The sequence below is a fragment of the Leucoraja erinacea genome, chromosome 5 (assembly GCF_028641065.1).
Source record: "Leucoraja erinacea ecotype New England chromosome 5, Leri_hhj_1, whole genome shotgun sequence".
Classification (NCBI taxonomy): domain Eukaryota; kingdom Metazoa; phylum Chordata; class Chondrichthyes; order Rajiformes; family Rajidae; genus Leucoraja; species Leucoraja erinaceus.
Window position 1 is genome coordinate 83,396,756 of NC_073381.1, and position 27,402 is coordinate 83,424,157.

The 27,402-nt window shown below is 43.1% G+C and overlaps 1 protein-coding gene across 8 annotated transcripts in view; it reads right to left on the reverse strand.

Moving 5' to 3' along the window:
- The window catches only part of LOC129697485 (regulating synaptic membrane exocytosis protein 1-like), a 384,892-nt gene that overhangs the window by 218,717 nt on the left and 138,773 nt on the right, over window positions 1–27,402 (reverse strand). For all 8 annotated transcript variants that reach the window (XM_055636107.1, XM_055636105.1, XM_055636102.1 and 5 more), the window contains exon 2: window positions 7,953–8,030. In XM_055636107.1, coding sequence (XP_055492082.1) covers window positions 7,953–8,030 — 78 coding nt within the window. The remainder of the gene's footprint in view (window positions 1–7,952; window positions 8,031–27,402) is intronic.

The window sequence follows — 27,402 nt, forward strand, 5'->3', positions numbered from 1 at the left end:
CTATATGTTATCGCTAATTGTGAAGAAGCTGCAGCACAGTAATGCAGCGGATAAAGCCACTGCCTCACAATGCCAGAGATTTGGGCTCGATCGCAACCTCGGGTGCTGTCTGTGTGGAGTTTGTACATTCTCCCTGGGACTGTGTGGGTTTCCTTTAAGGGCTCCAGTTTGAATAAATGAATGAAGGTATGATTGAATGAATGAATGGAATGAATGAATGAATGTATGATTGATGAATGAATGAATGAATGGATGAATGAATGAATGAATGAATGAATGGATGAATGAATGAATGAATGAATGAATGCATGAATGAATGAATGATACTTTATTGTCACATGTGACAGTGAATTCTTTGTTTTCTATCCCCAAGGTATGCAAAGAGTCGCCACAAAAAGGGCCTCGACAAAGTTACAAGGTATTCCGTGCCAAGTCCCCCATTGTTCTCCCCCCCACGGCAGTTCCCCAAGGTCATCCTTTGTTCGACCACCCCCCACCCCCCCCTAAGAGCGGTTCCCTGACGCACAGCACAGACAGTCGTTCCTCCCACAGCACAAAGACTTGCTGGTTTGTAGTTTAATGGGCCTCTGTAAATTGCCCATAATGTGGAGGGAATGGATGGGAATGTAGCATAACATAGAACTAGTGTGAACAGGTGATCGATGTTTGTCGTGGACTCAGCGGGTCAAAGGGCAAGTTACCATGCTGTATTTTTCAATCAACCAATCACAAACCACTTTGGAAGGACACATGTTATGTTGCCCTTTATTGTATAGGATTTGTGTGTAAGACATGGGACATCTTGCTAATTATGACAGGTACAGGTCTTACTTCAGGAAAGATATATGAGTAATAGGTGGAGCACCATAATGGTCCATGGTTCCCAGGTTTGTCATAAGTGTAGAGAATAAGTAGACAGGTAGAAAATCTTTTCAGCCCAGAAGAATGAGGCACATTTCCTTACAAATATTAACAGGATACCGGTAAATGCAGAATTTACCAAGGGGTATCAAGAGCCAGAGGTCACAATCTTAAATTAAGTGTTTAAGAAGGAACAGCAGATGCTGGAAAATTGAAGATAGACAAAAATGCTGGAGAAATTCAGCGGGCGAGGCAGCATCTATGGAGCGAAGGAAATAGGCGACGTTTTCGGGTTGAGACCCTTCTTCAGACTGATTTGAGACAAAATAAGAGTCAGTTGTTCAGGAACATAGAGCAGTACACCACAGGGGCAAACCCTCCAGCTCACAACATCCGTGCCGAACATGGTGCCAAGTTAAACTAGTCTCCTCTGCCTGCAGGTGATCCATATCCCACCATTTTACTTCTTAGTCACGTGAGTGATTCCGTGAAGAACCCGCTCAGCACGCATGCGTGGCATTACGTCCAGCAGAGCAACAGCGGCACAGCGGGAGTTAGGCGCTCCCGCTACGGAAGTGAAAGAACGGACCGTCAGGTAAGCTGAGGTCGGGTTTTTCTTTCACAGGGAACCTTCTGCTTTCAGGCAGAGAAGAAAGGCTCTAGAACAAACCTGTCCCCCGCTCGACTCCACGGAGGAGCGTTCCATCTGGGGGGGGGGGCAGCAACAAGGCGGTAGGACCGCTTACCCGGCGCTCCGCTATCCCGACACCGTGCCGAGCCCAGCCCCGCTAGCGCCTGAGCAGCGGGCTGGAAGTAACGCCACGGAAGAGGCGTCCGGCCGGTGGCTCCGACTTATCGGACGGGACGTCTTTCCACCCGCCCGGGGAGAAAGACAGCCGCCTGAACAGACCTGCCCCCGCTCGACTCCACGGAGGAGCGTTCCATCTCGCGGGGGCAGCAACAAGGCGGTAGGACCGCTTACCGGGCGGTCCGCTATTCCCCGACACCGCGTCCGAGCCCAGCCCGCTAGCGCCTGAACAACGGGCTGGAAGTAAAGCCACAGAAGAGGCGTCCGGCCGGTGGCTCCGACTTATCGGACGGGGACGTCTCTCCACCCAGGCGGGGGAGAGACAGCCGCCTGAGTCGCATGGAGCGGCTCTTGGAGCAGGAGCTCCAGCGAGGTGCACCCCAGGAGGGGCGCTCTCGCAGAGGGGGGTCAGGCACTCCCTCCACAGTGCCTTGTGCACTGTCCATTGCTTCCTCCTTTCCAGAGGATAGCTTTGGTGACCAGGACTGGGCTGGTCAAGAACAGGGGCAATGGCTGAAGATCTCGGGAGTATGCAAGGGGTGCAGGAACAGGAAGAGCTGCTAGGTGTGGTGGACAGCTACGTGGAAACCCCACGTGCAGGAGGCCGTTAAAAGCCTGACGTCAGCCATCACATCGTTTTCCTCGTTCCGTGGACAAATACGGAGATGACCACAACCTTCGTAAACAAGTCATAAGACCTGCCATAAAATCCTACATTTGCGGGGTTGTGCATACCCCAGCCACTGAGCCAGACCCACTGCTCTTTGGCAAAAACCTCACAAAGCATATGAAGGACATACAAGAGGTTTTACAAAACTTTCGGCTCATGAGGGCAGGACCGGGACGAGCAAACCAAAAACAATAATTCCTACGCAGCAGCACCCCATCGCGTCCATCAGTCAACGTCTACCATATGGGACTGATGAAAGCTCGGGGTCCACATTCTATCACCGAAAGTCTTCTTTAGACCAGAGCCCAGAGCGGACCCCATGGAAAATGTGCCACCCCCCAACGTCACCACAACGTCAGACGACGTGCAACACTCGTTGGACCGGCAGGAAACAGAAGAATACCCATAACCATGGAGGTAGGTGGGTCTGGTTCCTACCAGTATATAGAGTAATACTAACACATGGGAGTCTATCACGAGTGATCAGTATATACTCAATGGCATTAGTGAATACAAATACATTCATACTAGAAAAATTGCCACCAGGTCAACATTCACCCCAGAGGGTATTTTTCCCCTCTCCGTTAAAGAAACAAGAGGGACAAGCTGAACTGGTGAGAATAATTACAAAGCGTATCATGGGAAAACCTGATCCATTGCAATTAGTATCAAATATATTCACTAAACCCAAAAAAGATGGTGGATGTCGCATCATCATTGATTTAACTTCACTAAATATGTTTGTTAAGTACATACATTTCAAAATGGAACCGGTTGTTACTGCCAAATAACTAAATTCCAAAGGATACTTCATGGTAAGCATTCATCTTAAAGGTGTTTACTATTTAGTACCATTCACAAGGATCATTGCAGATACCTGAAATTTACCTGGACGGGGCAGCTATAGCATATCTTGATGATATCTTAAATGGTAGGCAAGACCATGGAATTTACTTTGTTAGATGTATCAGCTACCAAACAGTTATTCGAAACCCTGGGATTGTCTTACATCCAGATAAATCTAAGTTGAAGCCATCCACAATCATGGACTACTTGGGCTTCACAATTAATTCCGTCTACGTAACTGTAACATTGCCAAGAGACAAAACAGTTGAATTGGCACAATCATGCAACAATTTAATGGTCAACAAACTACCAACTACTCGACAAGTAACAGAGTAATTGGGAAATGGTAGCAGCATTTCCGGCTACATAATTCGAACCTTTGCACCAAAAACGACATACAGGCCATTATGATCGTGTCATGAAATTACCCACTGATGCAATATCAGAACTGCAGTGGTGGGCAAAAACAAACAGATGCCAGTGCTCAAGGCTGGGAAGCAACTAACTCTATATCCAGCACAAGTAGTAGATGGACGAACCCAGAGTCATCGTTACCACTTACATTGAGCATTAATTATCTAGAGATGTTGGGTGACTTTAATGGTTTAAAAGCATATGCATAAATATGCATCACTTGCATGTACGGTTACAAATAGATAATACTACGGTGGTGGCCTACATTAACCATATGGGCGGCATAAAATCGGTATCATGCAACAAGTTGGTCAACACAATTTGGCAATGGTGTGTCCAAAGACATATTTGGCTATCAGCAACTTACCTGCCAGGTAAGCTAAATACAGTGGCAGACACCAGGTCATGTAAATTTAATAACAACATCGAATGGATGTTAAAACCCCCAAAAAAAAAAAGTTATCAAGCAATATGGCACGCCAGATATCGATTTATTTGCATCAAGGCTAAATCACCAGGTACCTATGTATGTCGCTTGGGAACCAGACCCTGAGGCAGCAGCGGTAGATGCGTTTGCGCTGGATTGGGGAAATTCTTCTTCTATGCATTTCCTCCCTTCTGCCTCATCAGTCGGGGACTACGCACAATACAAATGGACTCTGCTTCAGGTATTTTGATAGTACCCGACTGGCCTACACAGCCATGGTTCCCAATACTCCATGACATGGTTGTTGAAGCTCCGATGGTATTCCCCAGTGACCCAGAGTTATTAACACCCAGTGTCGGGCACAAGCCACCTGTGCCATGAAAAAATCAAACTCCTGGGTTGCAGATTCTGCACAAACCACTTCTGGGACTGGGATTATCATAACAAACCGTCGACACCATGTCAGCATCCCTCCGAACATCCACTAAAAAACAGCACTTGTCCAGCATCAAAAAATGGGAGAAGTACTGCTTGGATACAGGGACCACCTACTCAACCGCTACAGTTACCAACGTACTGGAATTCCTGGCGAACCTTTACCACGATGTAGGACGCAGCTACAGAACCATCAACACAGCTAGAATTGCCCTGCCTGTCTATTTAAAACCAGCTCCAGGACAACAGGCCATAGGGTCCCACCAGCTGGTGGTCAAACTAATGAAGGGTATTTACAACTCTAACCCCTAGACCAAGGTACACCCATATATGGGATGTCAGTGTGGTCCTGACATACCTCAGGGGATGGCCACCAGCCAGATCCCTCAACCTGGAACAATCTATGCTCAAAAATACTCATGTTGATGGCACTTGTAACTGCACAGAGGGTCCAGTCACTGCACCTATTGCGACTGGACAGCATGCTCACAGCTCCAGACCAGATCTCTTTCATTATCCAGGGACTGATCAAATAGAGCAGACCAGGAACACCTAATCCAGTCGTGGAATTCCGGGTTTACCCGCCAGAACCACGGTTATGTGCCACGACCCACCTACTATCCTGCATAGACACAACCAAAATATTCGAGGGAGATGAAAAGCCTTGTGGGTCAGTCATAAAAAACCTTATGGTCGGGTGACGAGCCAAACCATTGCGAGATGGCTCAAGCAGGTGCTAAAAACTGCTGGGATAAACACTAACATGTACAAATTTTATTCCACCAGGGCAGCATCCACGTCGACGGCTAAAAGAATGGACGTGCTTATAGACCACATCCTGGCTACAGCAGGATGGTGGGGGGAAAGACCGTTCAGAAATTCTATAATAAGCCGTTGGCAAAACCTGTTTTATTTGCAGAAAAGATTTTACAGACTGCAAATATTTAATTTAAGCCCAGGGGAGCAATTTAATTTCTTTATGGTTATTGTTAAAAAATACCATTGTGTTTTTCTACAAACAGATTCATTGGTTGATTACGATAACACACTTCCTCCCTCAAGGACTTCGGCAGTGCGTGAAATAATACCTGTTACACGGTTTGAAATCACAGAGCTTTGAAGTCTTCACGGAATCACTCACGTGACTCCAAAGTAAAATAGTAAGATTAAACGAGAACTTACCAGTTTGAAGTTTGATCTGTATTTTATGAGGAGTTACGATGAGGGATTACGTGCCCTCCGCTCCCACCCTCAATAATACGAGTCAAACTGATAAACTGATGTCTCCTTGTCTTTACTATGTTTAGTTCAACAACTGTGTCTATCTGTGATTCCACACTGCTGCTTTGAAGTATGCCGCGCATGCGTGCTGAGCGGGTTCTTCACGTAATCCCTCATCGTAACTCCTCATAAAATACAGATCAAACTTCAAACTGGTAAGTTCTTGTTTAATCTTACTATTTTGTCATATCCTATCTAAAAGCCTCTTAAATGCCACTATCATCTCAGCCTCAACCACCAAGCCTGGTGGCACATTCAAGGCACCCACTACTCTCTCTGTAAAGAACTTGCCCCGCACATCTCCTTTAATTTTGTTCCTCTCACCTTAAACCTAAGCCCTAGTGCTAAACATTTCCACCTTGGGAAAAAGATTCTAACTGTCTACCCTAGCCAGAATAGCACCTTTCCATCGCAACCATCAGCCTTCTATCAGTAAGCCAGTTCTGAATCCAAACAACCGTGTCGCCGTGGATCTCTTGCATCTTAATCTGGATCAGTGTACCTCGAGGGACTTTATGAAATGCCTAAGGACTGAGAAGAGAAGACATTTCCTCACCCATCGGGAAGCATACCTTACAGATTCTCCGCCTAAGAGGACTATGGAGGCTCAGTTGCCAGGTATTATTATGGACAGATAGTTAGATATTAAGGGTGTCAAGGGATTCGAAGTTAGTGCAAGAAAGTAGCGCTGAAGTAAAAGATTAGGCATGATCTTATTTAACAGCAAGGCTGGCAAGCAAGGCTGAATGATTTGTTCCCACTTCAATTCTTATGTGCTTGTGGTCAAGTGATTTTCTAACTTCCAATGACTATTTGTCCTGAGATTTCCCAACTCTAGCTACCTCCTAGGGCTGTACCATCCTAATTAGCAGTGACTGACCGTCTTGTAAATTCCTAACTGGACTCACAATGAATCTTGTGATTTTTGTGATTGCTCGTCCAATTATTTCCTCACTTAAACTGACTGCTTCGCCTGGGATTTCCAAACCAGCAATGACTGCCGGCCACGTAATTCTTGTGTGTAGCACTGACTGTTTGTCCTGTGCAGGGTGTCACATCCTATTGGTTCCAGGCTGAGGAGTTGTCTTCAGGAAGTTCAAGTGACTATGAAATGTTTACCAAACACTTCTAAATACTGTCATTCTACAATTTAATGGTATATCAGAATTAGGTCTCTTGTGACCTACGCATATCATAATCGAGCAAATGATCTCACATCGTGTGCTCAAATCCTGCTCCACCATTTAAAAAGACTGCTACCCATCTTATGTAATGCCATTTCCACGTCCCTGCTTATTCGTGGAGACTTTTCACCCCAGTATCGAAATATCACCACATTTGAAACCATTTTACGTCTGTGGTTTCATATACATTCTGGACAGATTCGTGTTTTTTTGTAAAATGTTAGTTTGTGCATTTTAAAGCTCACCTCATATTATGTAATAATTCACATTGAGAATTAATACCATGATATGTTCATAGAAGATACAGTTTTAAATACAATCTCTTACAACTTCATAACTAACTTTAATATTTTGTCTCTATATGTTTTCCTTACCACATTTTAATATTTAATCTATATCTATTTTACTGTTTAGATTCTTTGTCTTTTAACCCATGCCTATTAATCTCTTAGTAGAATGATTGACTACCGACATACTTGGCTTAGTTCATGGGAAATTTGATGTCAGATCATTCCGTTTACCTGCCCCTGTCGATATCAGAACTTTTTTTTTTACAACATTTCTTCACAACATAAAGTAACTGCAAAAATTGTAATCAATAGTTTTATCCGTCTGCAAAGGTTGGTTGTGGTACTCTGGGCATATTGAAGTTTGATCGATTTACGTCCTGGAAATTCACTCTCAGCCAGAGCCCAGCAACAACCACGTGTCCACAATAATGTACAAAATACATGGACAGCGCAACTGAAATGAAAGCGGTGACGTTCTGTAAATGCAAATAATAAATCACACAAGTATCTATTTTAATGCCAACTGGCTAATAATTTACACCTATAAATAATCAAAATTAAAGAGCTTGTATTTAATGTCTCATTTGATTGCTTGTGTGAAATAGAAGAACTGATGTAAACAAACAAGTAATTTACTCAATCAACAAAGTGCTTTTTTAAGGATCTTAACTATTTCTTGACAATAGCTTAATGAATACAAGTTTGTAAAATGTAGAATGGATAAAACACAACATACTGGTCCAGATCGGGAGAAGAATACATCTTGCTGAGTCCCTTCGATGGTCCTGTTGGCAATTCATTCCATTGGGGTAAGCTATAAAAGTCATAGTTTGTATTATTATTTTATCCCATGTTATCTTGTTACAGGATATACTGCACATGTTGTACTGGGTTGAAGAAACAGTATCCCATATGCTGGTCTGCTCAGTGCTGAATTAAAAAAAGTACCATTTCAAATGCACCATTTCCCTTAAATAAAAACTGTTTTCTAGACGTCTAGCTTAATTTTGTTTAAATTAACTAGTTGCATGCACCCCAGAATGTAACAGGGAACATTAAAAAATGACATGTACTATACATTATTTGAAAATACATGAACACCACATACACTGTGTATACTGATATTTACATCTTTATCTAAATGCAAATATTGTGATGGATTCACCGATGAGACTGGTTGTCATTAACATAATTTTAATTAGAGCTATCACAAGAACACAAGAGCTCTGACTTTTGCTATTTTCAGATCATTCACATTGGGTTGAAGGCTCACTTGCTCATGAGTGCCTCACATACCTCGGAACACCACAAGAGACAAATAGACATAAAGGGATGCAGACAAAGACAAAGACAAGTAATGATCGCTACAACAAATAACAGACTAACTCTTCTAGAAATATATAAGGAAAATAGGCAAAGGTGATTACAAATAATCCAATATATCATAGGAACACATTTTATCTTTTTTAAATAATAATTTGAATGAAGCATCTTTAGTATTCATAATAGGGAACAATACACAACAATGTAAACATATATATGTTACTAGAATTGGTTTGGAGTACTTTTAAAACACATGACAAAATTACAGTTACGCTGCTGTTGAAGGATGCAGCTAACATTAGCTGAATTCTGTTTCCAAAAACCACCAAGAGGGTGCAGTATCTTTAAACTCTCAAAACCGTAGCTTAACCAGTTAATTGAACACCAGCATTTATGCAATTTTCTTACGTCAGATATATGAACATTTTGCTTTTCCATCGAAGAGTATTTGTCTTTTCCTTCTGAGAATATTCCTTGCTCAAACAAGCACAGCAAGGTTCTTCTCGGGAATGCCCAGAAAATGCATATTCCTTGATGGTGCAAAGCATTATTAGCAAGCTTGATCATTTCCACAACCAACACCAGAAATAACGCTACTCACTCAATAACAGCAGATGAAAGGGGGTCAGGATTACAGGAGTCAATAGAAATTATCAACGATGGGCTGCAAGACCTTCCTATTCTGAAGTTAGCTATTAATTTTTACAAGGTGATATGAGTTTATCATGCAGCATTCATTTGGGGCGACACGATTTTCCCTCTTGATCATCGAAAAGAGGTTCTGAATTGATCTGAAGACTGCATTCTTTGTGTAACTTATGTAGAACCACCGTGAATTTAACCAATGTTTTGCAGGGACTGGATAGCTTCTATCTTGAAATGCTCCTCAACATTCAAACGGGAATAATAAATAGATCTTCTATTTACTTTTGCATGATTTAAAATTTCTTACCACAATTTAATTTGTTGACATTATTAGGGACAATTAGATCACCTGTCCAAGTCAGAGTATCTTTACAAAAAATAATCAGCAGTTCTGTAGGGACGTAGTCGTACTTGCATCAATTTGAACACTGCAATGTACAATCAGTCATCGTTGATTTGATTCATTTAACAATATTTTTAACATTTGTGATGTGTTTAGTACAGCTCAAAATACAGCTCCTCCCCAACATACGAACGTCTTACTTATGTGCAGCCCGCACATAGGAATGAGTGTTTGGGAGACCACCGGGATGGATTTTTAGGCTGTTGTGGGACTGCAGGCATCTTCTATCATCTAAGTTTACAGCTACATTTCCAACTTGCAAATTGTTCACCTCCTCCAACCTGGCATATTGCATTCATTGCTCATCATGTTGCCTCCTTTACATTGGTGAGACCAAGCTCAGATTCGGTGAATATTTTGCTATTTCTCCACAGAGCCTACAATTCCCACCCTGCCCTGTTGTCCTGAGCCGCTGCCTGCCACGGTGAGGCCAAATAACTATAGTGTGCTTGGGTAACCTAAGGCTCAATGGTATGAACATTGAACGTTACAATTTCAGTCCCCACTCCAAACAGGCCATCCACGGTCCTTCGCCCGATGTTCATATTTTCCCTTTCTGCTCCCCTCTTTATCAAAGTCCAGCACCCTATCCACCTGCAGGTCTGGCAACATCCGAGTTGGAAAATGAATGAATGAATACTTTATTGTCACATGTGACGAGTCACAGTGAAATTCCTTGCCTGCATACCCAAGGTATGCGATAGTTGCCATATAAAGGACGGTGACAAAGTTACAAAGCATCACGCGCCAGTGCTTCCTGTGTTTACCCACCCCTCCCCTCCCTCACGACAGACCTCCCACTCCGGGTCTTCCATTGTTCTTCCCCCTCCCTCACGGCAGTCCCCCCACGCTGGGTCCTCCTTGGCTTCTCTCCCCGGCAGCGGCGTCCTCACTCCCACGTGCTCCGTCCTCATCTATCGGTTGGCACCCTCATCGACCGCCGCACTGACCTCGCTACTATTGCCGCCGTGTCCCCGCCTGATGCCTCCGTGGCGCCCACCCAGGCCCCAGCCGCTGGCTCCGCCCACACAGGCCCCAGCCGCTGGCTCCGCCGACCCTGTCGGCCGCGAGATCCTGGCTCCGACCCGCGAGGCTCCACTGACCAAATTCCGACCCGCAAGTATTGGGCCAGGACCCTTCTTCAAACTGATGGTGTAGGGGGAAGAAAGCTAGTAAAGCGGGGTGAGTGAAAGGGGTGGGACAACAATTTGCAAATGTGGGTGGATACATGTGAGAAGAGATGATTGGAAGAAGGGTGAAAATGGTAACAAAGGCTTGAGTTGAAATGGAGGCAAAATGGTGTCAGATAAGGAAGGAAGAGGAGGAGTGAAATGTGAAATGCAAAGCCGGAGGAAGGTTTAGTGGGTGGAAGGAGATGGTAGGGGGTGGAGGCTGTAAAAGGAAAATGGGGGACTCTGAATAAGGAGGGGTGTGTGATGAGCATCAGGCAGCAACAGGAACTGGGTGCTGGGGGCAGGAGGAAAATGGTATAAAACAAGGCATAAAGGCAAGACAAAACACAGTGGATGAGAAGGGGGTGTTGAGAGATTTATCTGACATTTGAGAATTCAATGTAGCATGCCTTAATAACTATAATCCAGTAGTGCTGACATCCACCATTACGAAGTGCTTCAAGAAACTGCCCTTAGCGTTGCGATGTTACAAAACCTACCATCAGCGGCGCTCCCGATCTGCCACTGGCTGTGTGCGCAACTCCAGAGCCTTAGAAGGGGGGGGGGGGGGGGGGGATTAATATGCAGGTTTGTATTGATTGTCGGAGAGGGATTTCTTCGGGCTGCTTGTTGATGAAGAAAAATCGATCGGACTTCCGTTCCCGTTTTTTTTTAAATCGCTGGACAATTTAATCTCTGGATTAAAAGTAAAATGCGACTTCTAACGTCCTCAACACCTTCAACATGATGGACCGCAATATCAGGACAAAACAAAGGGTAAGTCGTTTATTTCAGATATAATCTTGCGTCCTGGGGTGGGGCTTTAGTCTAATTTTACGATGCAAAAATGTTATTTAGGCCCCATACGAATCGGCCGTGTCTTGCCTGCCGATATGGGCTTAAAATTTACGGCAACGTCAACATTCTAATCGATCACATTCCAGAAACACCCACTCACAAGATGATTAAAATTCTCTTTTTTTTTGACAATCATGTTAAAAGAGCATCTAATTCGTCTATATTTTGTGTAATTGTCTATCCATAATCAATATTTTTATACTAAATATCCACAACAGTTTTAGTCACATGTATTGTGCACAAAATAATAATTTTGAGATGGATGTTTCTAGATTAATTTATGGGAACTAAACATTAAATTCTTTCCATTTGGCATATACGTTTATGACAGTGAGATTTAAAAATCATGTTATATTGTAAATTCTTGTGTGAATGGGATCAGTTTGTTATTTGGACACTTAGGCTATTTAACATTTTTAGCCTTTTCTTAAGTAATGGATAGATGTTCAGATCTAGTAATTGAATTTAGATGAATTCTAATTTAGATTAATTTGATGAAACTGAATATGAATTTTTTGTTGGGTATTTACTATTTGTTTTAGCATTTAACTTTATCATTTCTACCTTTTTTCTAAAACTGCAAATAATAACTTGATTCTGTTAATGCTGTTCAGTGTTTTTTTTTTTTTTTCTTTACATTTTAAGCAGATGTCTCCAAAGAAGAAATGCAAAATTGTCAATCCAAATGCCCAGCAAAAGAAACTGATTTACACAGCATTCGCAGAGAATTTGGACTACTCCAAATGTGATGGTCTACAGGACATTCTTAATGGGAAAGTAGTGGGCAGAAAGGCATGTCATGCGTGGTTTGAAGAGTAAAAACTTGTAGTTTACAATGCCAAAATTGAAAAGTTGAGGACAAACAAGGTGTAGTGTTGCTTATTGGTTACAATCTGAGGAGTATGATGATGCTACTGATTATGATATGCCAATGTACCAGCTAGCAACTGATCTTCTCCATAAAGTCTTGGTCTATTGCTAGAAATTGTAATTTATTTACATATCTGTTACGGACTTACAGCATATAATACAATAATATCAAAGTTCTGATCTTGCGAATATCACATATTTGAACTTTCAAGGCAGTCTGGGTGTTTATGACTATTTCCGTCACAACGGTCAATTTTGTAATTAGCTCCAATAGGTAACTAACTAATTATATGCTTTAATTTCAGGTCATCCAAATAAAATGTTTTATTTGTTTCAGAATGCTTCAATCTATAATAAATGAACATTTCATTCAGTTCTCTTAATTTTTGAGGAAGTTATGGACTTATGTCTGTCCTCGATCACAGCTTTTGTGTTAAGTCAATTGAAAAGCAATAGGGAACAAGGTGCTAATTTCCGAGTATGAAAATGGCCATAACTTATTTAATACTGAAGATATGAAAGTGAATTAGGTGTCAAATTAAAGTTATGTTTATGCTTTATCTGATGGGATAAATTACAGGCTTGATTTTTAAAATCTCAAAATTTTGTAACATTCCTACTTAGCGCACATTAACTTCAATCTCCCAGACAGTCTTGATCCCCTGAAGTTTGTCCACTGTTGTAACAGGTTCATGGGGTGCCATCACCCTGGCCCTACACTTATTTCTAGAAACATCTAGATAACAAGGACACCTATGTCAGAAACCTATTTATTGACTATACTGTAGCTCCGCTTGGAACTAATCCCATTTAAACTCATCTCCAAACTCATGGACCTAGGCGCCACACCCCATCTGCGACTTTCAGGCACACAGACTGCAGTCGTGACAATATGTACTCCACAATAATTCTCAACACCGGTATACGTTCTCAGCCGCTTACTTGACTCCCTATACACTCACGGCTGTGCAGCCAAATTCTGCTTTAACTCTATCTACATGGCACCAATGTAATGGGCCGCATCTCGGACAATGACGGATTGGAGTACAGAAAGGAGATAGAGAGCTTAGTAGTATGGTGTCATGACAACAACCACTCCCTGAATATCACAAGACATAGGAGCTAGTTATTGACGTCAGCAACCGTGGTGGAGTACATGTCCCAATCAGCGTCAATGGGATCGAAATGGAAATAGTCGCGAGCTTCATGTTCCTTGCAGAAATATCACCAATAATCTGTCCTGGACCAACCACATCGAGGTTACAGCAAAAAAAAGTACACCAACACCTCTATTTCCCCAGGAGACTGAGGAAGTTCATCATGTCTTCAATGACTCCTACCAACTTCTACCAACACTTCATAGAAAGCATAATTTCATCACGGTTCGATTGGTGAACAGCTCTGCCCAAGACAGCAAGAAATTGCAGAGAGTTGTGGATCTAGTCCGGTCCATCACACAGATCAGACATCTCACCTCACCTCATCTACACTTCACGCTGCCTCGGGAAAACATCCAACCTAATCAAGGACATTTTTCATCCCTATCATTCACTCTTCACCCCTTCACCGTTGGGCAGAAGACATAACAGCTTGAAATCACGTACCACCAGATCCAGAAACAGCCTTTTCCCTGCTGTTGTCAAAACACTGAATGGCCCTTCACAACGCACAATGTTTGTTTTCTCTGGAACTGCAACATTATAATGTTGTAAACTATACTCCACACTCTAGTATTGTTCTTCTTGCACTACTTGTTGTAAATGTGCATGACTTGATTGTGTTCATGTATAATATCCGACTCAATTGGATAGTGTGAAAACTAAAGTTTCTAAACACTGTGCCTCAATACACATTACTATAGTTTAACTTAGTTTATTATTGTCATATGTATCAAGATACAGTGAAAGAAAAATTGTAAACCACACCAAAATCGACATTCATGCTGTTGGGTTATAAACGACACAAGTGGAAATGCAAGGTGCTATTGTTGCGTCACTTTGTCCATCTGTGTCGCTTCTCTTTTGGTTCACCTTCCCTATCTCCCTGCTGCAAGTGATAAGCGTTTCCTAAATGCTGCGTCACCCTAAAACCTGACAGGTTTTCCCCAAAGCAGCAACACCAATGAAGTGCGTTTGCTGAATCTTGGCGAGTGAGCAACGTGCATTTTCTGAAACAGGTGATGTGAATGATGTATGTACAGTATATGCTCCCTGAACATGGCATAGTGACTCATTTTAGGTAGAGGAGAGAAGTTTGCAGATAGGTATGAGTCAGGCCAGTTACGGGGAGCCAATGATTGGGAGATGCGGGTAGATTTAGGAGGAAAGCTTGTTGTTCTGCACAAAATAATGACTACTAGTTTGAGGCCTGATATAGTGCTATGGTCAGTTAGTCAGTGGATAGTGTATTTTATAGAACTGATGGTGCCTTGGGAGAACTTAGTGGATGAGGCTTATGAAAGGAAAAGGCTTAGATATGTAGAGTTGGCAGCAGAAATTGAGCAGCGAGAGCAATAGTACATTGGGTAGAGGTGGGTTGTAGAGGTTTCATAGCGAGATTACCACGTCGCTATTTGGAGAGCTAGGAATTCGCGGACAGAGTTTGCGTCAGGCCGTAAAGCAGATGTCAAGCAGCAGAGCAAGGCAGTAGGTGGATTTGGTGGAGAAGAAATATTGTCAGATGGGGGCAGAAAGGAAACATATGACATGCAGTATGTGTATTTCTTTGTAATTGTAGTATGTGCAAGTGTATCCCGGTCTTATGCAAGGGTGATATTTGGGATGTTACAAGTTTAATGATAGGCTCGGATTAGTGGAAGATAGGAAGATAGAACCTACTGTTGGGCCTTTTCAAGGTGTTGTGGGCCTAACTCAACGAAAAACCAATGAATGGAGGTGCCCACTTGGTAACCCCAATGATATACTTGCATGTACAGGATTAGTTTTTTTTTAAGAACTAATTAATATGTAGTTATTAGATAGCTATTTTTTTGTATATGGAGTCATTTATTGTAAATTGGTTTAGATAGTTAGACTTTAGGCTTGGTTTTCTTATCCTGGACTTATAGCACAAGTACTTTGTGGTTTAATTGTAATGGTGCATGCATTGCACAAACCCTACAGTGTGGGGCTATGTATGTTCCCTGAACATAACATTGTGTGTGGTATGTGTTGCATGAACACAGCAGACTGGGTGGTGGGTGTTCCCTGAATCCCAGTGTGGGTGGGTGGGTGTTTCTTGAACCCCACACTGTGGGTAAAATGGGTTTCCTGAATCCGACAGCATAGGTGATAGGAGTCACAGGATGTAGAGTACGGAAAAAGCTCCTTTGGCTCAACTCATCCATACCGTTGCTTTCCTGAGCTAATCCCATTGCCTGCCTTTATCCCTCTAAAGCTTTCCTATCTATGCACCTGTCCATTATAGGTGAAGTGTATTTCCTGAACTCGACAGTTTAAGTGATGCCAGAGTGAGGTACATCACAGAAGCAGGCTTGGCTCGTCTGCCTGTCACCTCCAAGCCCACTGTTGCACCCACTCTATTAATAACATCTGGCTACTGTCCATTTGGACCCTAGCCTTCCGTTCTTTGGCAGTCTTTGTACAGGTGGATACAGGGGAAATGATCTTGGAGATTAGTTTGAATGGGATTATGGTGCTGACGGCAAAGGTATTCTCGATAAATCGTAGTTTGATGTGGGTGTTCTGAAGAGTGTTTCCTAAAGCAGGCAATATGAGTGACTGGCGATTGCTGAAGCCAGCAATATGAGTGACATGCACTTCTCCGAACATGCAGAGCAAGTGATGATTGTTGCATGAATCCGACTGATGTGTGTTTTCTGGATCTGGCATTGTGAATTATGTACTTTCCTGAACTCAGCTTTGTGAGCAATGCACCCTTTCTGGATCTGACATTGTGAGTGATGTGCATTTCCTGAGCGTGGCAGTGTGATTGATACATGTTTGCTAAACCCAGCAGCGGAATCTTTGTGTGCCTCCTGAAGCTGGCAACTTGAGTGATATGCATTTCCCGAATGCATCAATGTGATTGATGTGTGTTTCCTAAACCTAACTGTGTAACTGATGCGTATTTTCTAAGCATGGCTGTGTGAGCTCTGTGCACTTCCTGAACTCTGCTGTGTGATTGATGTGACTTTCCCAAGCCCGGCAGTGTTGTGCATGGCAGCTTAGCACCTTTTGTGTTTCTGTTTGCTATTAATATCAATGTTGTTTATCCTAAATTCATTTTCCAGTTTGTGGGAAACAGGACTCTAAAAATGTTTTGAGGTCTATAAGCTGAGTTAAAGTTCCATGTCCTTCTGGAACCTGATAGAGCAACACAATTCTTGCAATATGTTAATATAATGACAATCATGTTTCCTGCTTTGGATCTACCATTCAGAAAGCCATGATTTGTATTTTCACATGGAAGCCGGCTCATCACAGAATCATTGATTTCATATCATAATTTCATTATTATTTGATTATGGATAATGAAGCATAGAAACATAGAAACATAGAATATAGGTGCAGGAGTAGGCCATTCGGCCCTTCGAGCCTGCACCGCCATTCAATATGATCATGGCTGATCATCCAACTCAGTATCCTGTACCTGCCTTCGCTCCATACCCCCTGATCCCTTTAGCCACAAGGGCCACATCTAACTCCCTCTTAAATATAGCCAATGAACTGGCCTCAACTACTTTCTGTGGCAGAGAATTCCAGAGATTCACCACTCTCTGCGTGAAAAATGTTTTTCTCATCTCGGTCCTAAAAGATTTTCCCCTTATCCTTAAACTGTGACCCCTTGTTCTGGACTTCCCCAACATCGGGAACAATCTTCCTGCATCTAGCCTGTCCAACCCCGTAAGAAGTTTGTACGTTTCTATAAGATACCCCCTCAATCTTCTAAATTCTAGCGAGTACAAGCGGAGTATATCCAGTCTTTCTTCATATGAAAGTCCTGACATCCCAGGAATCAGTCTGGTGAACCTTCTCTGTACTCCCTCTATGGCAAGAATGTCTTTCCTCAGATTTGGAGACCAAAACTGTACGCAATACTCCAGGTGTGGTCTCACCAAGACCCTGTATAACTGCAGTAGAACCTCCCTGCTCCTATACTCAAATCCTTTTGAAAAATGAAAGATGGCGCAGTCGGGTCCAGTTGCCGTCGTGGTGGCTCCACAGAGATTGTGCGTTTTTTTTAAACTATTATGTTTATTTCTAATATCTTTCTTACTGCTAACACATCAGCACTAACACTCCACGATCAAAAAACACTTTTGAACTTAAACTTTAGGATAACCCGAGGTTTTTTAGACACTTTATCCACCGATCCAGCGTGGGCGGCAGAGACCATACGGGCGAGCGGCAGCAACAACAATGGGAGCACGTCTCCGGGAAAAAGTCGGGAAAAACGTCGAGGTCAGCATGGGGGGGGGGGATTTGGAACAGACTAAGAGCTCAAGCCCGCGGTCCACCTCTGCCCAGCATTCTTCTTGCTAATGTCCAGTCCCTGGAAAACAAGATGGATGATCTCAGGGCAAGGATTCGATTCCAGCAGAACACAAGAGACTGTAACATCTTTTGTCTGGCGGAGACATGGCTGACTCCACTGGTGCCGGATCAAGTAATATGCCCAACCTAGTCCTTCTCTGTTTTTCGTGCAGATAGAACGGAAGAATCCGGAAAATCAAAGGGTGGAGGAGTTTGCTTCACGAACAACAACAACTGGTACAACCCTAAGAATATTAAGACGCTTTCTCGTACCTGCTCGCCAGCCTTGGAGCATCTGCCGATCTCATGTCGTCCATTCTACCATCCCCGGGAGTTCTGCTCAGTGATCGTCACAGCCGTCTACATTCCACCGCATGTGGACACTGACGTGGCACTATCGGCCCTACACGATGTGTTATGTCAGCATCAGAACCAGCATCCTGATGCCGCTATGGTGGTGGCTGGGGATTTTAATAAGGTAAACCTCAAAAAAGTTATTCCTAACTTCTGCCAACACATCACATGTGTCACCAGGGGGGAAAGAACATTGGACCACTGCTACACGCCGTTCCGGAAAGGCTCCATGGCCGTTTCCCTCCCTCCTCTTGGAAAATCTGACCACGCTGCCATTTTCCTGCTGCCGGAGTATAAACAACGGATAGGACGGGAAGCGGCAGTGACGAGGGACGTAAAGCGGTGGTCCAACCAGTCAGAGGCCATGCTGCAAGATGCACTGAGCGATGTTGACTGGAATATGTTCCATGCAAGTTCCAGAGATGTCAGTGAGTTCGCGGAGGCGGTCATGGACTTCATTGCAACAATAGCCGATAACATGGTCCCCACGGTAAGGATTAGCATCTTTCCTAATCAAAAACCCTGGGTGGACAGGTCCATTCGCATTGCCTTGAATGCTCGTACCGCTGCTTAAAACTCCGGCCTGGCATCCGGCAATATGGATGACTACAAGGCAGAATCCTACAGACTGCGAAGGGCGGTGAAGGACGCAAAAAGGAGGTACAGGGACAGGATGGAGTCACAGATGGAGTAGCGTGATGCCTATGGCAGGGGCTACGGTCTATAACTAACTACCAGAGCAGCCGCCCCTCAACCGGGAGTGCCGGCACCTCCTTAGCTGATGACCTGAACCCTTTCTATGCACAATTTGAGGCGGGCACCATCACCCCTAGCTCACCGACTAACAACAACGCCGCCAGTGCGTGGGCTAGCGAAGCTGGAGGGAGGTCCACCGCTGGGGATGTGCACACATTCTCGGTGACCAATCACGACATGAGGAGGGCTCTGACGCGTGTGAACACGAGGAAAGCTGTAGGCCCAGATGGCATATCTGGGTAAGTCTTGTGCTAATCAGCTTGCTCCAGTTCACCACAATATTCAACCTCTCCCTGGCCCAGATGGTCCCTATGCTTTAAGGATCCACAATTGTACCCAGTGCCAAAGTCTTGTGCTAATCACCGACTTGGCCCTCCCTCAGTGGTCATGAGAGTTCACCACAGGATACATTCCCCCTCTCCCTGGCCACAGCAGTCTGTACCGTCCCTGCCGGATGATGCGATCTCAAGAGACCTTCCAGAAGGGGGGCAATGCTGTTGATTGATTTCAGTTCAGTGCCAACACCATGCCTCACCAGACTTGCTGAGAAGCTGCTGAATGAACACTCACCGCCACTGGTGGGGAGACCCTCCAACCCCCTCAGTGGTCAGGGTTGCGAGATGCTGTACTCGAGAGACTGTGTGAGCAAGGACTACATCTGCTGATGACACCTGGGGGCCTGATCCCCCTCGCCTACCATCTTGGATCTGACACTGGTGTCTGCAGTTCGCATAAAACCGTCCAACAACTGAGGATCCACTGGGGATGATGCGATAGGGGGAGCAACCAGGATTTGATCTCACCTTGACAGCCAGAAGGGGGGCTATGTGAGAATGCTGTTGATTGATTTCAGTTCAGCTTTCAACACCATAGTCCTCACCAGACTTGCTGAGAAGCTGCTGGAACTGGGGCTGAACATTTCCTGGACTTTCTCCATATGAGACGGAGTTTCTTCCCACAGACCATCAGGACTGTAGACTCTGATATCACCAGGGCATAAATACTGTTGTATCTTTTTTTAATGTAAATACTGGTTCTGTTCTGTTGTTTTTCACAATCCCGCAAACATTGCCACTTTCATTTCACTGTATATGTGTATGTGACAAATAAAGTTGACTTGACTTGACTTGGCCCACCTTGTTCCTAAAGCATAATCAGGCCACGTGGTAGGTGTTTGACAATGCAATTTTGTTCTGTGGTGAATTACTGCCATTTGACATGTGTGATAAAAATATTTCTGACATTGATCAGTTACATTCTCACACTGTTGCTCAAATATACGTCACTGTGGTACATCGATCATTTGCGACTCCAAGCTGATGTTCTCTACCTAACACTAGAAGCTAATCAATTTCCAATCCTCTAGTCATTCCACAAATCACTATTTCTGATGTTTTGATGGTTATAAATGTATAATTTCTGGATTCCTCAATCTCATTTACCCACAGATTTAGTTTATAGAATTTGATAATAAATTAATCTCACGCCAAAAGTGTCAGTAACCAATCGAAGATATTCAGTTCATCCTCAAGTTGTACGAGATGCACATTCCCACACATGGCAGCCAATATCATCAAAGACCCACACCACCCTGGCCATACTCTCAATTCGCTACGACCATGAGGAAGACTAGACAGAAAAATGAAAATTGTGACCACCAGGTTCAAGAACAGGTTCTTCCCAGCAATAATCAGGCTCCTGAATACTACAGGACACTAACCTCAACAATTATCATCATCTATGTCCTCAACTGTGATCTTCTATGCCCTCTGCCCCTTTATGGTCTTAATTTATTGTATTTTTGATTGTTACACATTATCTGTGCATTATTGTGCTAGCGGGCCAGTAAGCTACAACAAGTAAAAATATGTTGTCATGGGACACTAGCACCAGAACTGGGGAAGGAGTGCGCTATTCCATTGAGATCGGGTTATGAAGTGCCTCGGCAATTCTCATAACTAGGGTTGGAGACAGGTGGTGGGAGTCATAGTCAAAGTCATACAGCATGGAAAAAGCCCTTTGGCCCAACTTCCCCACATCAACTAAGATGCCCCATTCTATACTAGTCCTACCTGCCTGCATTTGGTGCATATCCTTCTAAACCTTTCCTATCCGTGTACATCCCTCTGCTTTGCAACACTCCGCAAGATGCAATACGTCACAATTATCTGCATTAATCGGCATTAACCATTCCTCAGCCCACCTGCCCAACTGACCAAGATCTTGCTATAATCTTTAGTAGACAAAAATGCTGGAGAAACTCAGCGGGTGAGGCAGCATCTATGGAGCGAAGGAATAGGTGCCGTTTCGGGTCGCGTCCCTTCTTCCATCTTTGCTATCTACAATACTACCCACTATAATGTTCCAAGAAAGGCAGGTTTAATAAATTATGAACAAATGAAAGATCAGTGGCACAGCAGGGGGAGCTGACAGTCAGTGTGGTAGCCAGGGCATAAAATGTAAACAAAAATATGCATAACAGGGCAAATCCAGAGTTGTGAATGGCTAAGAAAAAATGTATGTTTCAAAGAGTTAAGAGTATTGTTATATGTCCCAAGGCAGAACAAATAAATTCTTACTTGCAACAGCAGCACCGCAGATGTGTAAACATAATACTCAATAAATAACACAATAAACAAGCAAAAAGAGAAGTTCAATAAATAACCAATTCCAATATAGTGCAAAAACCACTATGCCCCTAAGTCCCTGGTGCAACCAAGGCAGTTTGGAGTTTAGTTGGAGTTCGTAGTGTTCAATAGCCTGATGGTTGTTGGAAAGAAGTTCTTCCTGAAACTGGACGTTACAGTTTTCAGACTCCTATACCTTCTTTCCCATGGCAGGAATGAAATAAGAGCTTTGCCAAGGTGGCTTGGTGATGCTGGCTGCCTTTTAGAGACAGCGCCTCTTATAGACTTCCCCTTCGGAAGTGGGGATTCCTTCGATGATGGGAAGGTCAGTACCTGTGATGGACTAGGCAGAGTTCACCACTTTGTGTAATCTCCTTTGTTCCTGGGCATTAGAGTTGCCAAATCAGGCCATGATGTAACCAATCAATAAGCTCTCTACTGTACACCTGTAGAAGCTTAAGAGAGTATTCATTAACATATCAAATGTCCTCAATCTTCTAAGGATCAATGTGCTGGGCTCAGGACAGGACAGATATTCATATATATGCATGTCCAGGAAGTTGGTGACTCTCTCCACAACCGACCCGTTGATGAAGACAGATTTGTGTATTCTCAGTGTTCCTAATCTAAAGTCAACAATCAGGTCCTTGGTTTTACTGACGTTGTAGGCAAGGTTATTGTTCTGGCTCCATTCAATCAGACGATCGATCTCCCTTCTATATTCATCATTATCCATAATTCATCGTTGAAATTTGAAAGGGCATAGGTTGGCGCCAGAAACGTGGCAACTCTTTGCATATTGTCTCGGTGAAGTCTATTATTGTTACACTCAGTTATTGTGCATATCCATAGTATGATTTTACTGGTTTGCATGCAAAACAAAGTATTTCACTGCACCTAGGTACATGTGACAATAAGGTTTAATCAGACAATGGTGGTATTGACAGAGATTTAAATATGGAGATAGAACGGTATCCTGCTCCCTGGTGATAGGTATAGAGCGAGTAGAGCAGAGGCAAAGCAAACTGCCGTGAATGCCCCTGTGCTGAGGGTTATCAAGAAGGAAGTGCTGTTGCCAATTTATACTGATTGTGATCTGTTGATGAGGAAGCCAAGGATTCAATTGCTAAGTGTTGCACGGAGACCCAGTTTGGAGGGGATGATGGTGTTAAGTGCCAAGCTGTAGTTCATGAACAGCGGCCTCCGAGAGTCAGCGAGATCACAACCCCCATTAATCTATTGTGGCGATAAGCAAATTGTAGTGGGTCCCAGGTTCTTGCTGAGATAGGAGCTGATATGCGCCATAACCAACTTCTCAGAGCATTTCATCTCCACGGACATTAATGTCCTTTGTTTGAATGCACATAGCATTTGCACAAGATAAATGAGTTGATAGCAATATATGAGTATTATGGAATAACTATTACAAATACATATGTGGTGGGTAAAGAGGACAGGGTGCTCATTAGTTTATTTTAGTTTAGTTTATTGTCACGTGTACCGAGGTACAATGAAAAGCTTTTGTTGAAAACTAACTAATCAGCAGGATTTCAATGGAGCCATCCACAGTGTACAGATACATGATAAAGGGAATGTTTAGTGCAAGATAAAGCCCAGTAAAGTTCGATTAAAAATCGTCCGAGGGTCTCCAATGAGGTAGATAGTAACTCAGAATCGCTCTCTAGTGGAGGTTCCAGATTATACACTGTTTTAAAATAATTCAAGGTTATTCCAGGTTATACACGGTTCTCAAAGAAGAGGCCAAATAGTAAATGAGGTGGGGTGGCATTGTTCTCAAGGAATGTACTTGAGTGGTGTAAGAAGGAACTGTAGATACTAGTTTAAACTGAAGATAGACACAAAAAGCTGGAGACAGCATCTCTGGAGAACAGACATATCGGGTCTGAAGAAGGGTCTCAACCTGAAACAACCCCTATTCCTTTTCTCCAGAGATGCTGTCTGACCCACTGAGTTACTCCAACCTTTTGTGTCTAACTTAGGTACTTGAGCAGTGTTGGGTTGAGATATAAAAGGCAGTAGCTAGTGATGTAGAGTTGGTTTGGGTTAAAATCACAAACTGCAGGGGAAGGAAGATAACAGTTGAAGAAGTCGATAAACCTCACAAAATGTTAACTCAATAGGTTAGAGCATAAATGGGGAAATAAAACCGAACTACATCACATGAACAGGACTTTTAGACCACAATGTCATGCCAACCATGACACCAATTTCAACTAATTCCATCTGCCTGCACAGTCTATGTCCTTCCATTCCCTGCTGGTTGAGGTGCTTGTTTAAATGCCTCTTAAATGTTACCAATGTGTTAGCTTCACCACCTCCTCTGGCACTCTGCAAAAAAAACTTGATTTAAACCTATCCCCTCTCACCTTAAATCTATGCTCTATTTGACTTTTCCATTCTGGGAAAACAATTCTGATACTATCTGCCCCATGTATATATTTCATAATTGCATATATTTTTTATCAGATTGCCCCAGACCATCCGATGCTCCAGAGAAAACAATCCAGGTTTGTCCAATCTCTCCTCAGGCCAAATACTTTCTAATCCTGGCAAGATTCTGATGAGCTTTTTTTACACCCTCTCCAAAGCCTCCACATCTTTCTGTAATGCAGCGAGCAGAAATGCCCACAATACTACAAGTATGGCCTAACTAAAGTTTTATACTGCTGCAACATGACTTGCCAACTTTTATACTCAATGCCCTAATCGATGAAGGCAAGTATGGTGTACACCCTCTTTACCAACCTATCGAAATGTGCTGAACATAAAACACTGGAGAAACTCAGGCGGTCAGGCAGCATCTATAGAGGGAATGGACAGGCAACGTTTAAAATCAGGACCCCACTTCAGATTGGTAGATACTTGTTTTGCCAATTTCAAAGAGCTCTAGATTGGCACCGAAGATCCATCTGCAACTTCCAAACTCCACCGGTCATTTTTCCACCAGTATTTCCCATTGATATAAATCCTATAGCATCCTTTGACAACCTTCCTTATTCTCTAAAGCTCTGCCAAGTTGAGTTTATTGTCAAAAGCACAGTGAGGTGCAAAGATAATATTGCTTGCAGGCAGATCGCATCACGGGCAGATAAACTTAGAATTTTTGTGTGGAAGCTTACTAATCATCCCATCTACATTTTCATCCAAATCATTTATACATGGCACAAACAACAGGTCCCACCATTGATCCCTAGTCACAAATCCCCAATCAGAATAATGCCCATCTACCATTACCCACTGCCAAGTTTGAAATCCAATCTACAGAAATATGGCTGAGAGAATGACAGGATTTGCAGCTCTATGCTCCAAGGTACAGATGCAACAGGTGTGACAGGGTTACGAGTTAGAGAGGAGGTGGGTTTTCCTTTTAGATAAGGGAGGACATAACAACAGTGCTTCAAGAGCAGATTCTATGTAATCATCTAGTATGGTTAAATGGGCAGATGTAGAAACATGAAGGGAATGATCACTTTGATGGGACTGTTTTATAGGCTCCAAAATAGTCAACAGGAGATTGCAGATAGCTGTAACAGGGTGGTATTAGTAGGATATTTTATTTTCTAATACTGACTAGGTCTGCCACAGAGTAAATGCTTGGAAAAGATGGGAAACTTGTCCAATGTGTCCAAGAAAGCTTCCTAAAGCAATGCATGGAGGGTTCTACAAAGGAGTGTGCATCAGTGGACATCCTCTTGGGGAGCGAGGTAGGGCAAGTGACTGAAATGTCAGTGATAGAGAATTTTGGGACCATAATCTGTTTGTTTTTAAATAGTTATGGAAAAGATAAAACTGGTCCACAAGTTACGGTCCTGAATTGGGGCAAGGACAATTTTGGAGTCTTTTAAAAGTTTAATAGCAAGAGTTCAGAAACTGCATTCAATAATAGGGTGAAGGGCAAGTCCTTTAAGGAAACCCTGGTGGATGAGACATATTAAGGCTCTGGTCAAGAGTACAGAGGCATACATCAGGTTTAGGCAGTATGGATCGCAAATCCCTTGACAAGTACAAGAAATGTAGGAATACACTTAAGAAGGCATCTGCAGGGGAAAAAACGCCATGAGATAGATCTGGTAGGCATGGTAAAGGAAAATGCCAAAATATTCTACAGGTATGTTAAATGTAAAAAGGTGGCTAGGGAGAGTATCCCCAAAAGATTAGCATGGCCTCAGAGATGGGCCTGATTTTTAATGAATATTTCTTGTTAGTGTTTATGGAGAGATCATAGAAGTTAAAGAATTAAAACAAATGGGGCATAATGTCTTGGATCATCTACAAATTGTCAAAGAGAAGGTAATGGTGATTTAAAACTCATTAAGGTGGATAAATCCCCAGGACCTACCTGACCAATGCATCCTTGGACCTTGTGGGAAGCTAGGGAAGAAATTCCGAGACCCTAAACTAAAAGAGATATCATCTTTTGACACAGGTGAAGTTCCGGAAGATTAGAGGATAGTTAATTTCGTACCGATATTTTACAAATGCATAAGTAGAAGTCAGGGATCTGTAGACTAGTGAGCCTGGCGCGAGTGGTGGCGGGTAATTTGAAGGGCATTCTGAGGGGCAGGATCTACCATCTAACATTGAATAAGGAATGGCTCATTAGGGATCGTCAGTACAGTTTTGTGTGTGGGAAATGTCTCAAAATCAGTTGAGATTTCTCAAGAAATAACCAAGAGGATTGGTTATTCCCACATAGATAGGAAGAATGCACACAATCTTTCTTCCCCACATTGTCTGTGTGTCTTTAGCAAAACCTTTTGCAAGGTCTCACATGGTAGGCTGCTCTGGAAGATTAAATCGCTTGGGATTCAGGGAGAGATAGCTAATTTGTGATATAATTGGCTTGTTGGTCAGAAGCAGAAGTTGATGGTGGAAGGAATTTTTCCCGACTCGAGACCTGTGTCTAATAGTGTTTCGCATGGATCTGTGCTGGGTCCACTGTTGTTTGTCGTTTATATGAATTATTTGGATGAGAATGTACAAAGCATGCTTGGTAAGTTTAGAGATGACACTAAAATAGATGTTCTCGTAGACAGTGAAGATAGTTATCAAGAATTGCAGCAGGATCTTGATCATCTTGATCAGCAAGCAATAATTTCATTGTCCTATCTGGGACACATGACAATAAACTCTCTTGACTTGACGAGCGAGGTAAACTTGTCAAGGCAACTGTTATTCAGTGTTGTATTCTGGAAAATTAAATTGGGGTAGGATTTCCACCCAGGGTAAGGGCCTGGGGAATATTGTAGAACAGAGAGACCTCAAAGTATATATTTCCTTGCAAGTGACATCATAGGTGGACAAGGCAGTGAAGAAGATGTCTGGCGTTGTGAAAAGGAGTTCGAACATTGCAATGAGACAAAACATTATTGAGGCCACACATGGAGTATTGTGCACAGTTTTGGTTGCCGTGCCATAGAAAAGATGTCATTAAGCTGGAAAAAGTTCAAAGAAGATTTTGATGAATATTGCCAGGACTCGCAGGCCTGGGTTACGGGGAGAAGTTGGGCAGGCTAGAACTTTATTCCTTGGAGCATAGGAACTGAGGGTTGACCAAATAGTGGTATATAAAAAGTACTAGCCTGCCAAACTTCTCCTTACAAAGTGCAGGCCCTCGAGTCCTCATAAATCTTCTCAGCTTATGACATCCTTCTCATAGCCA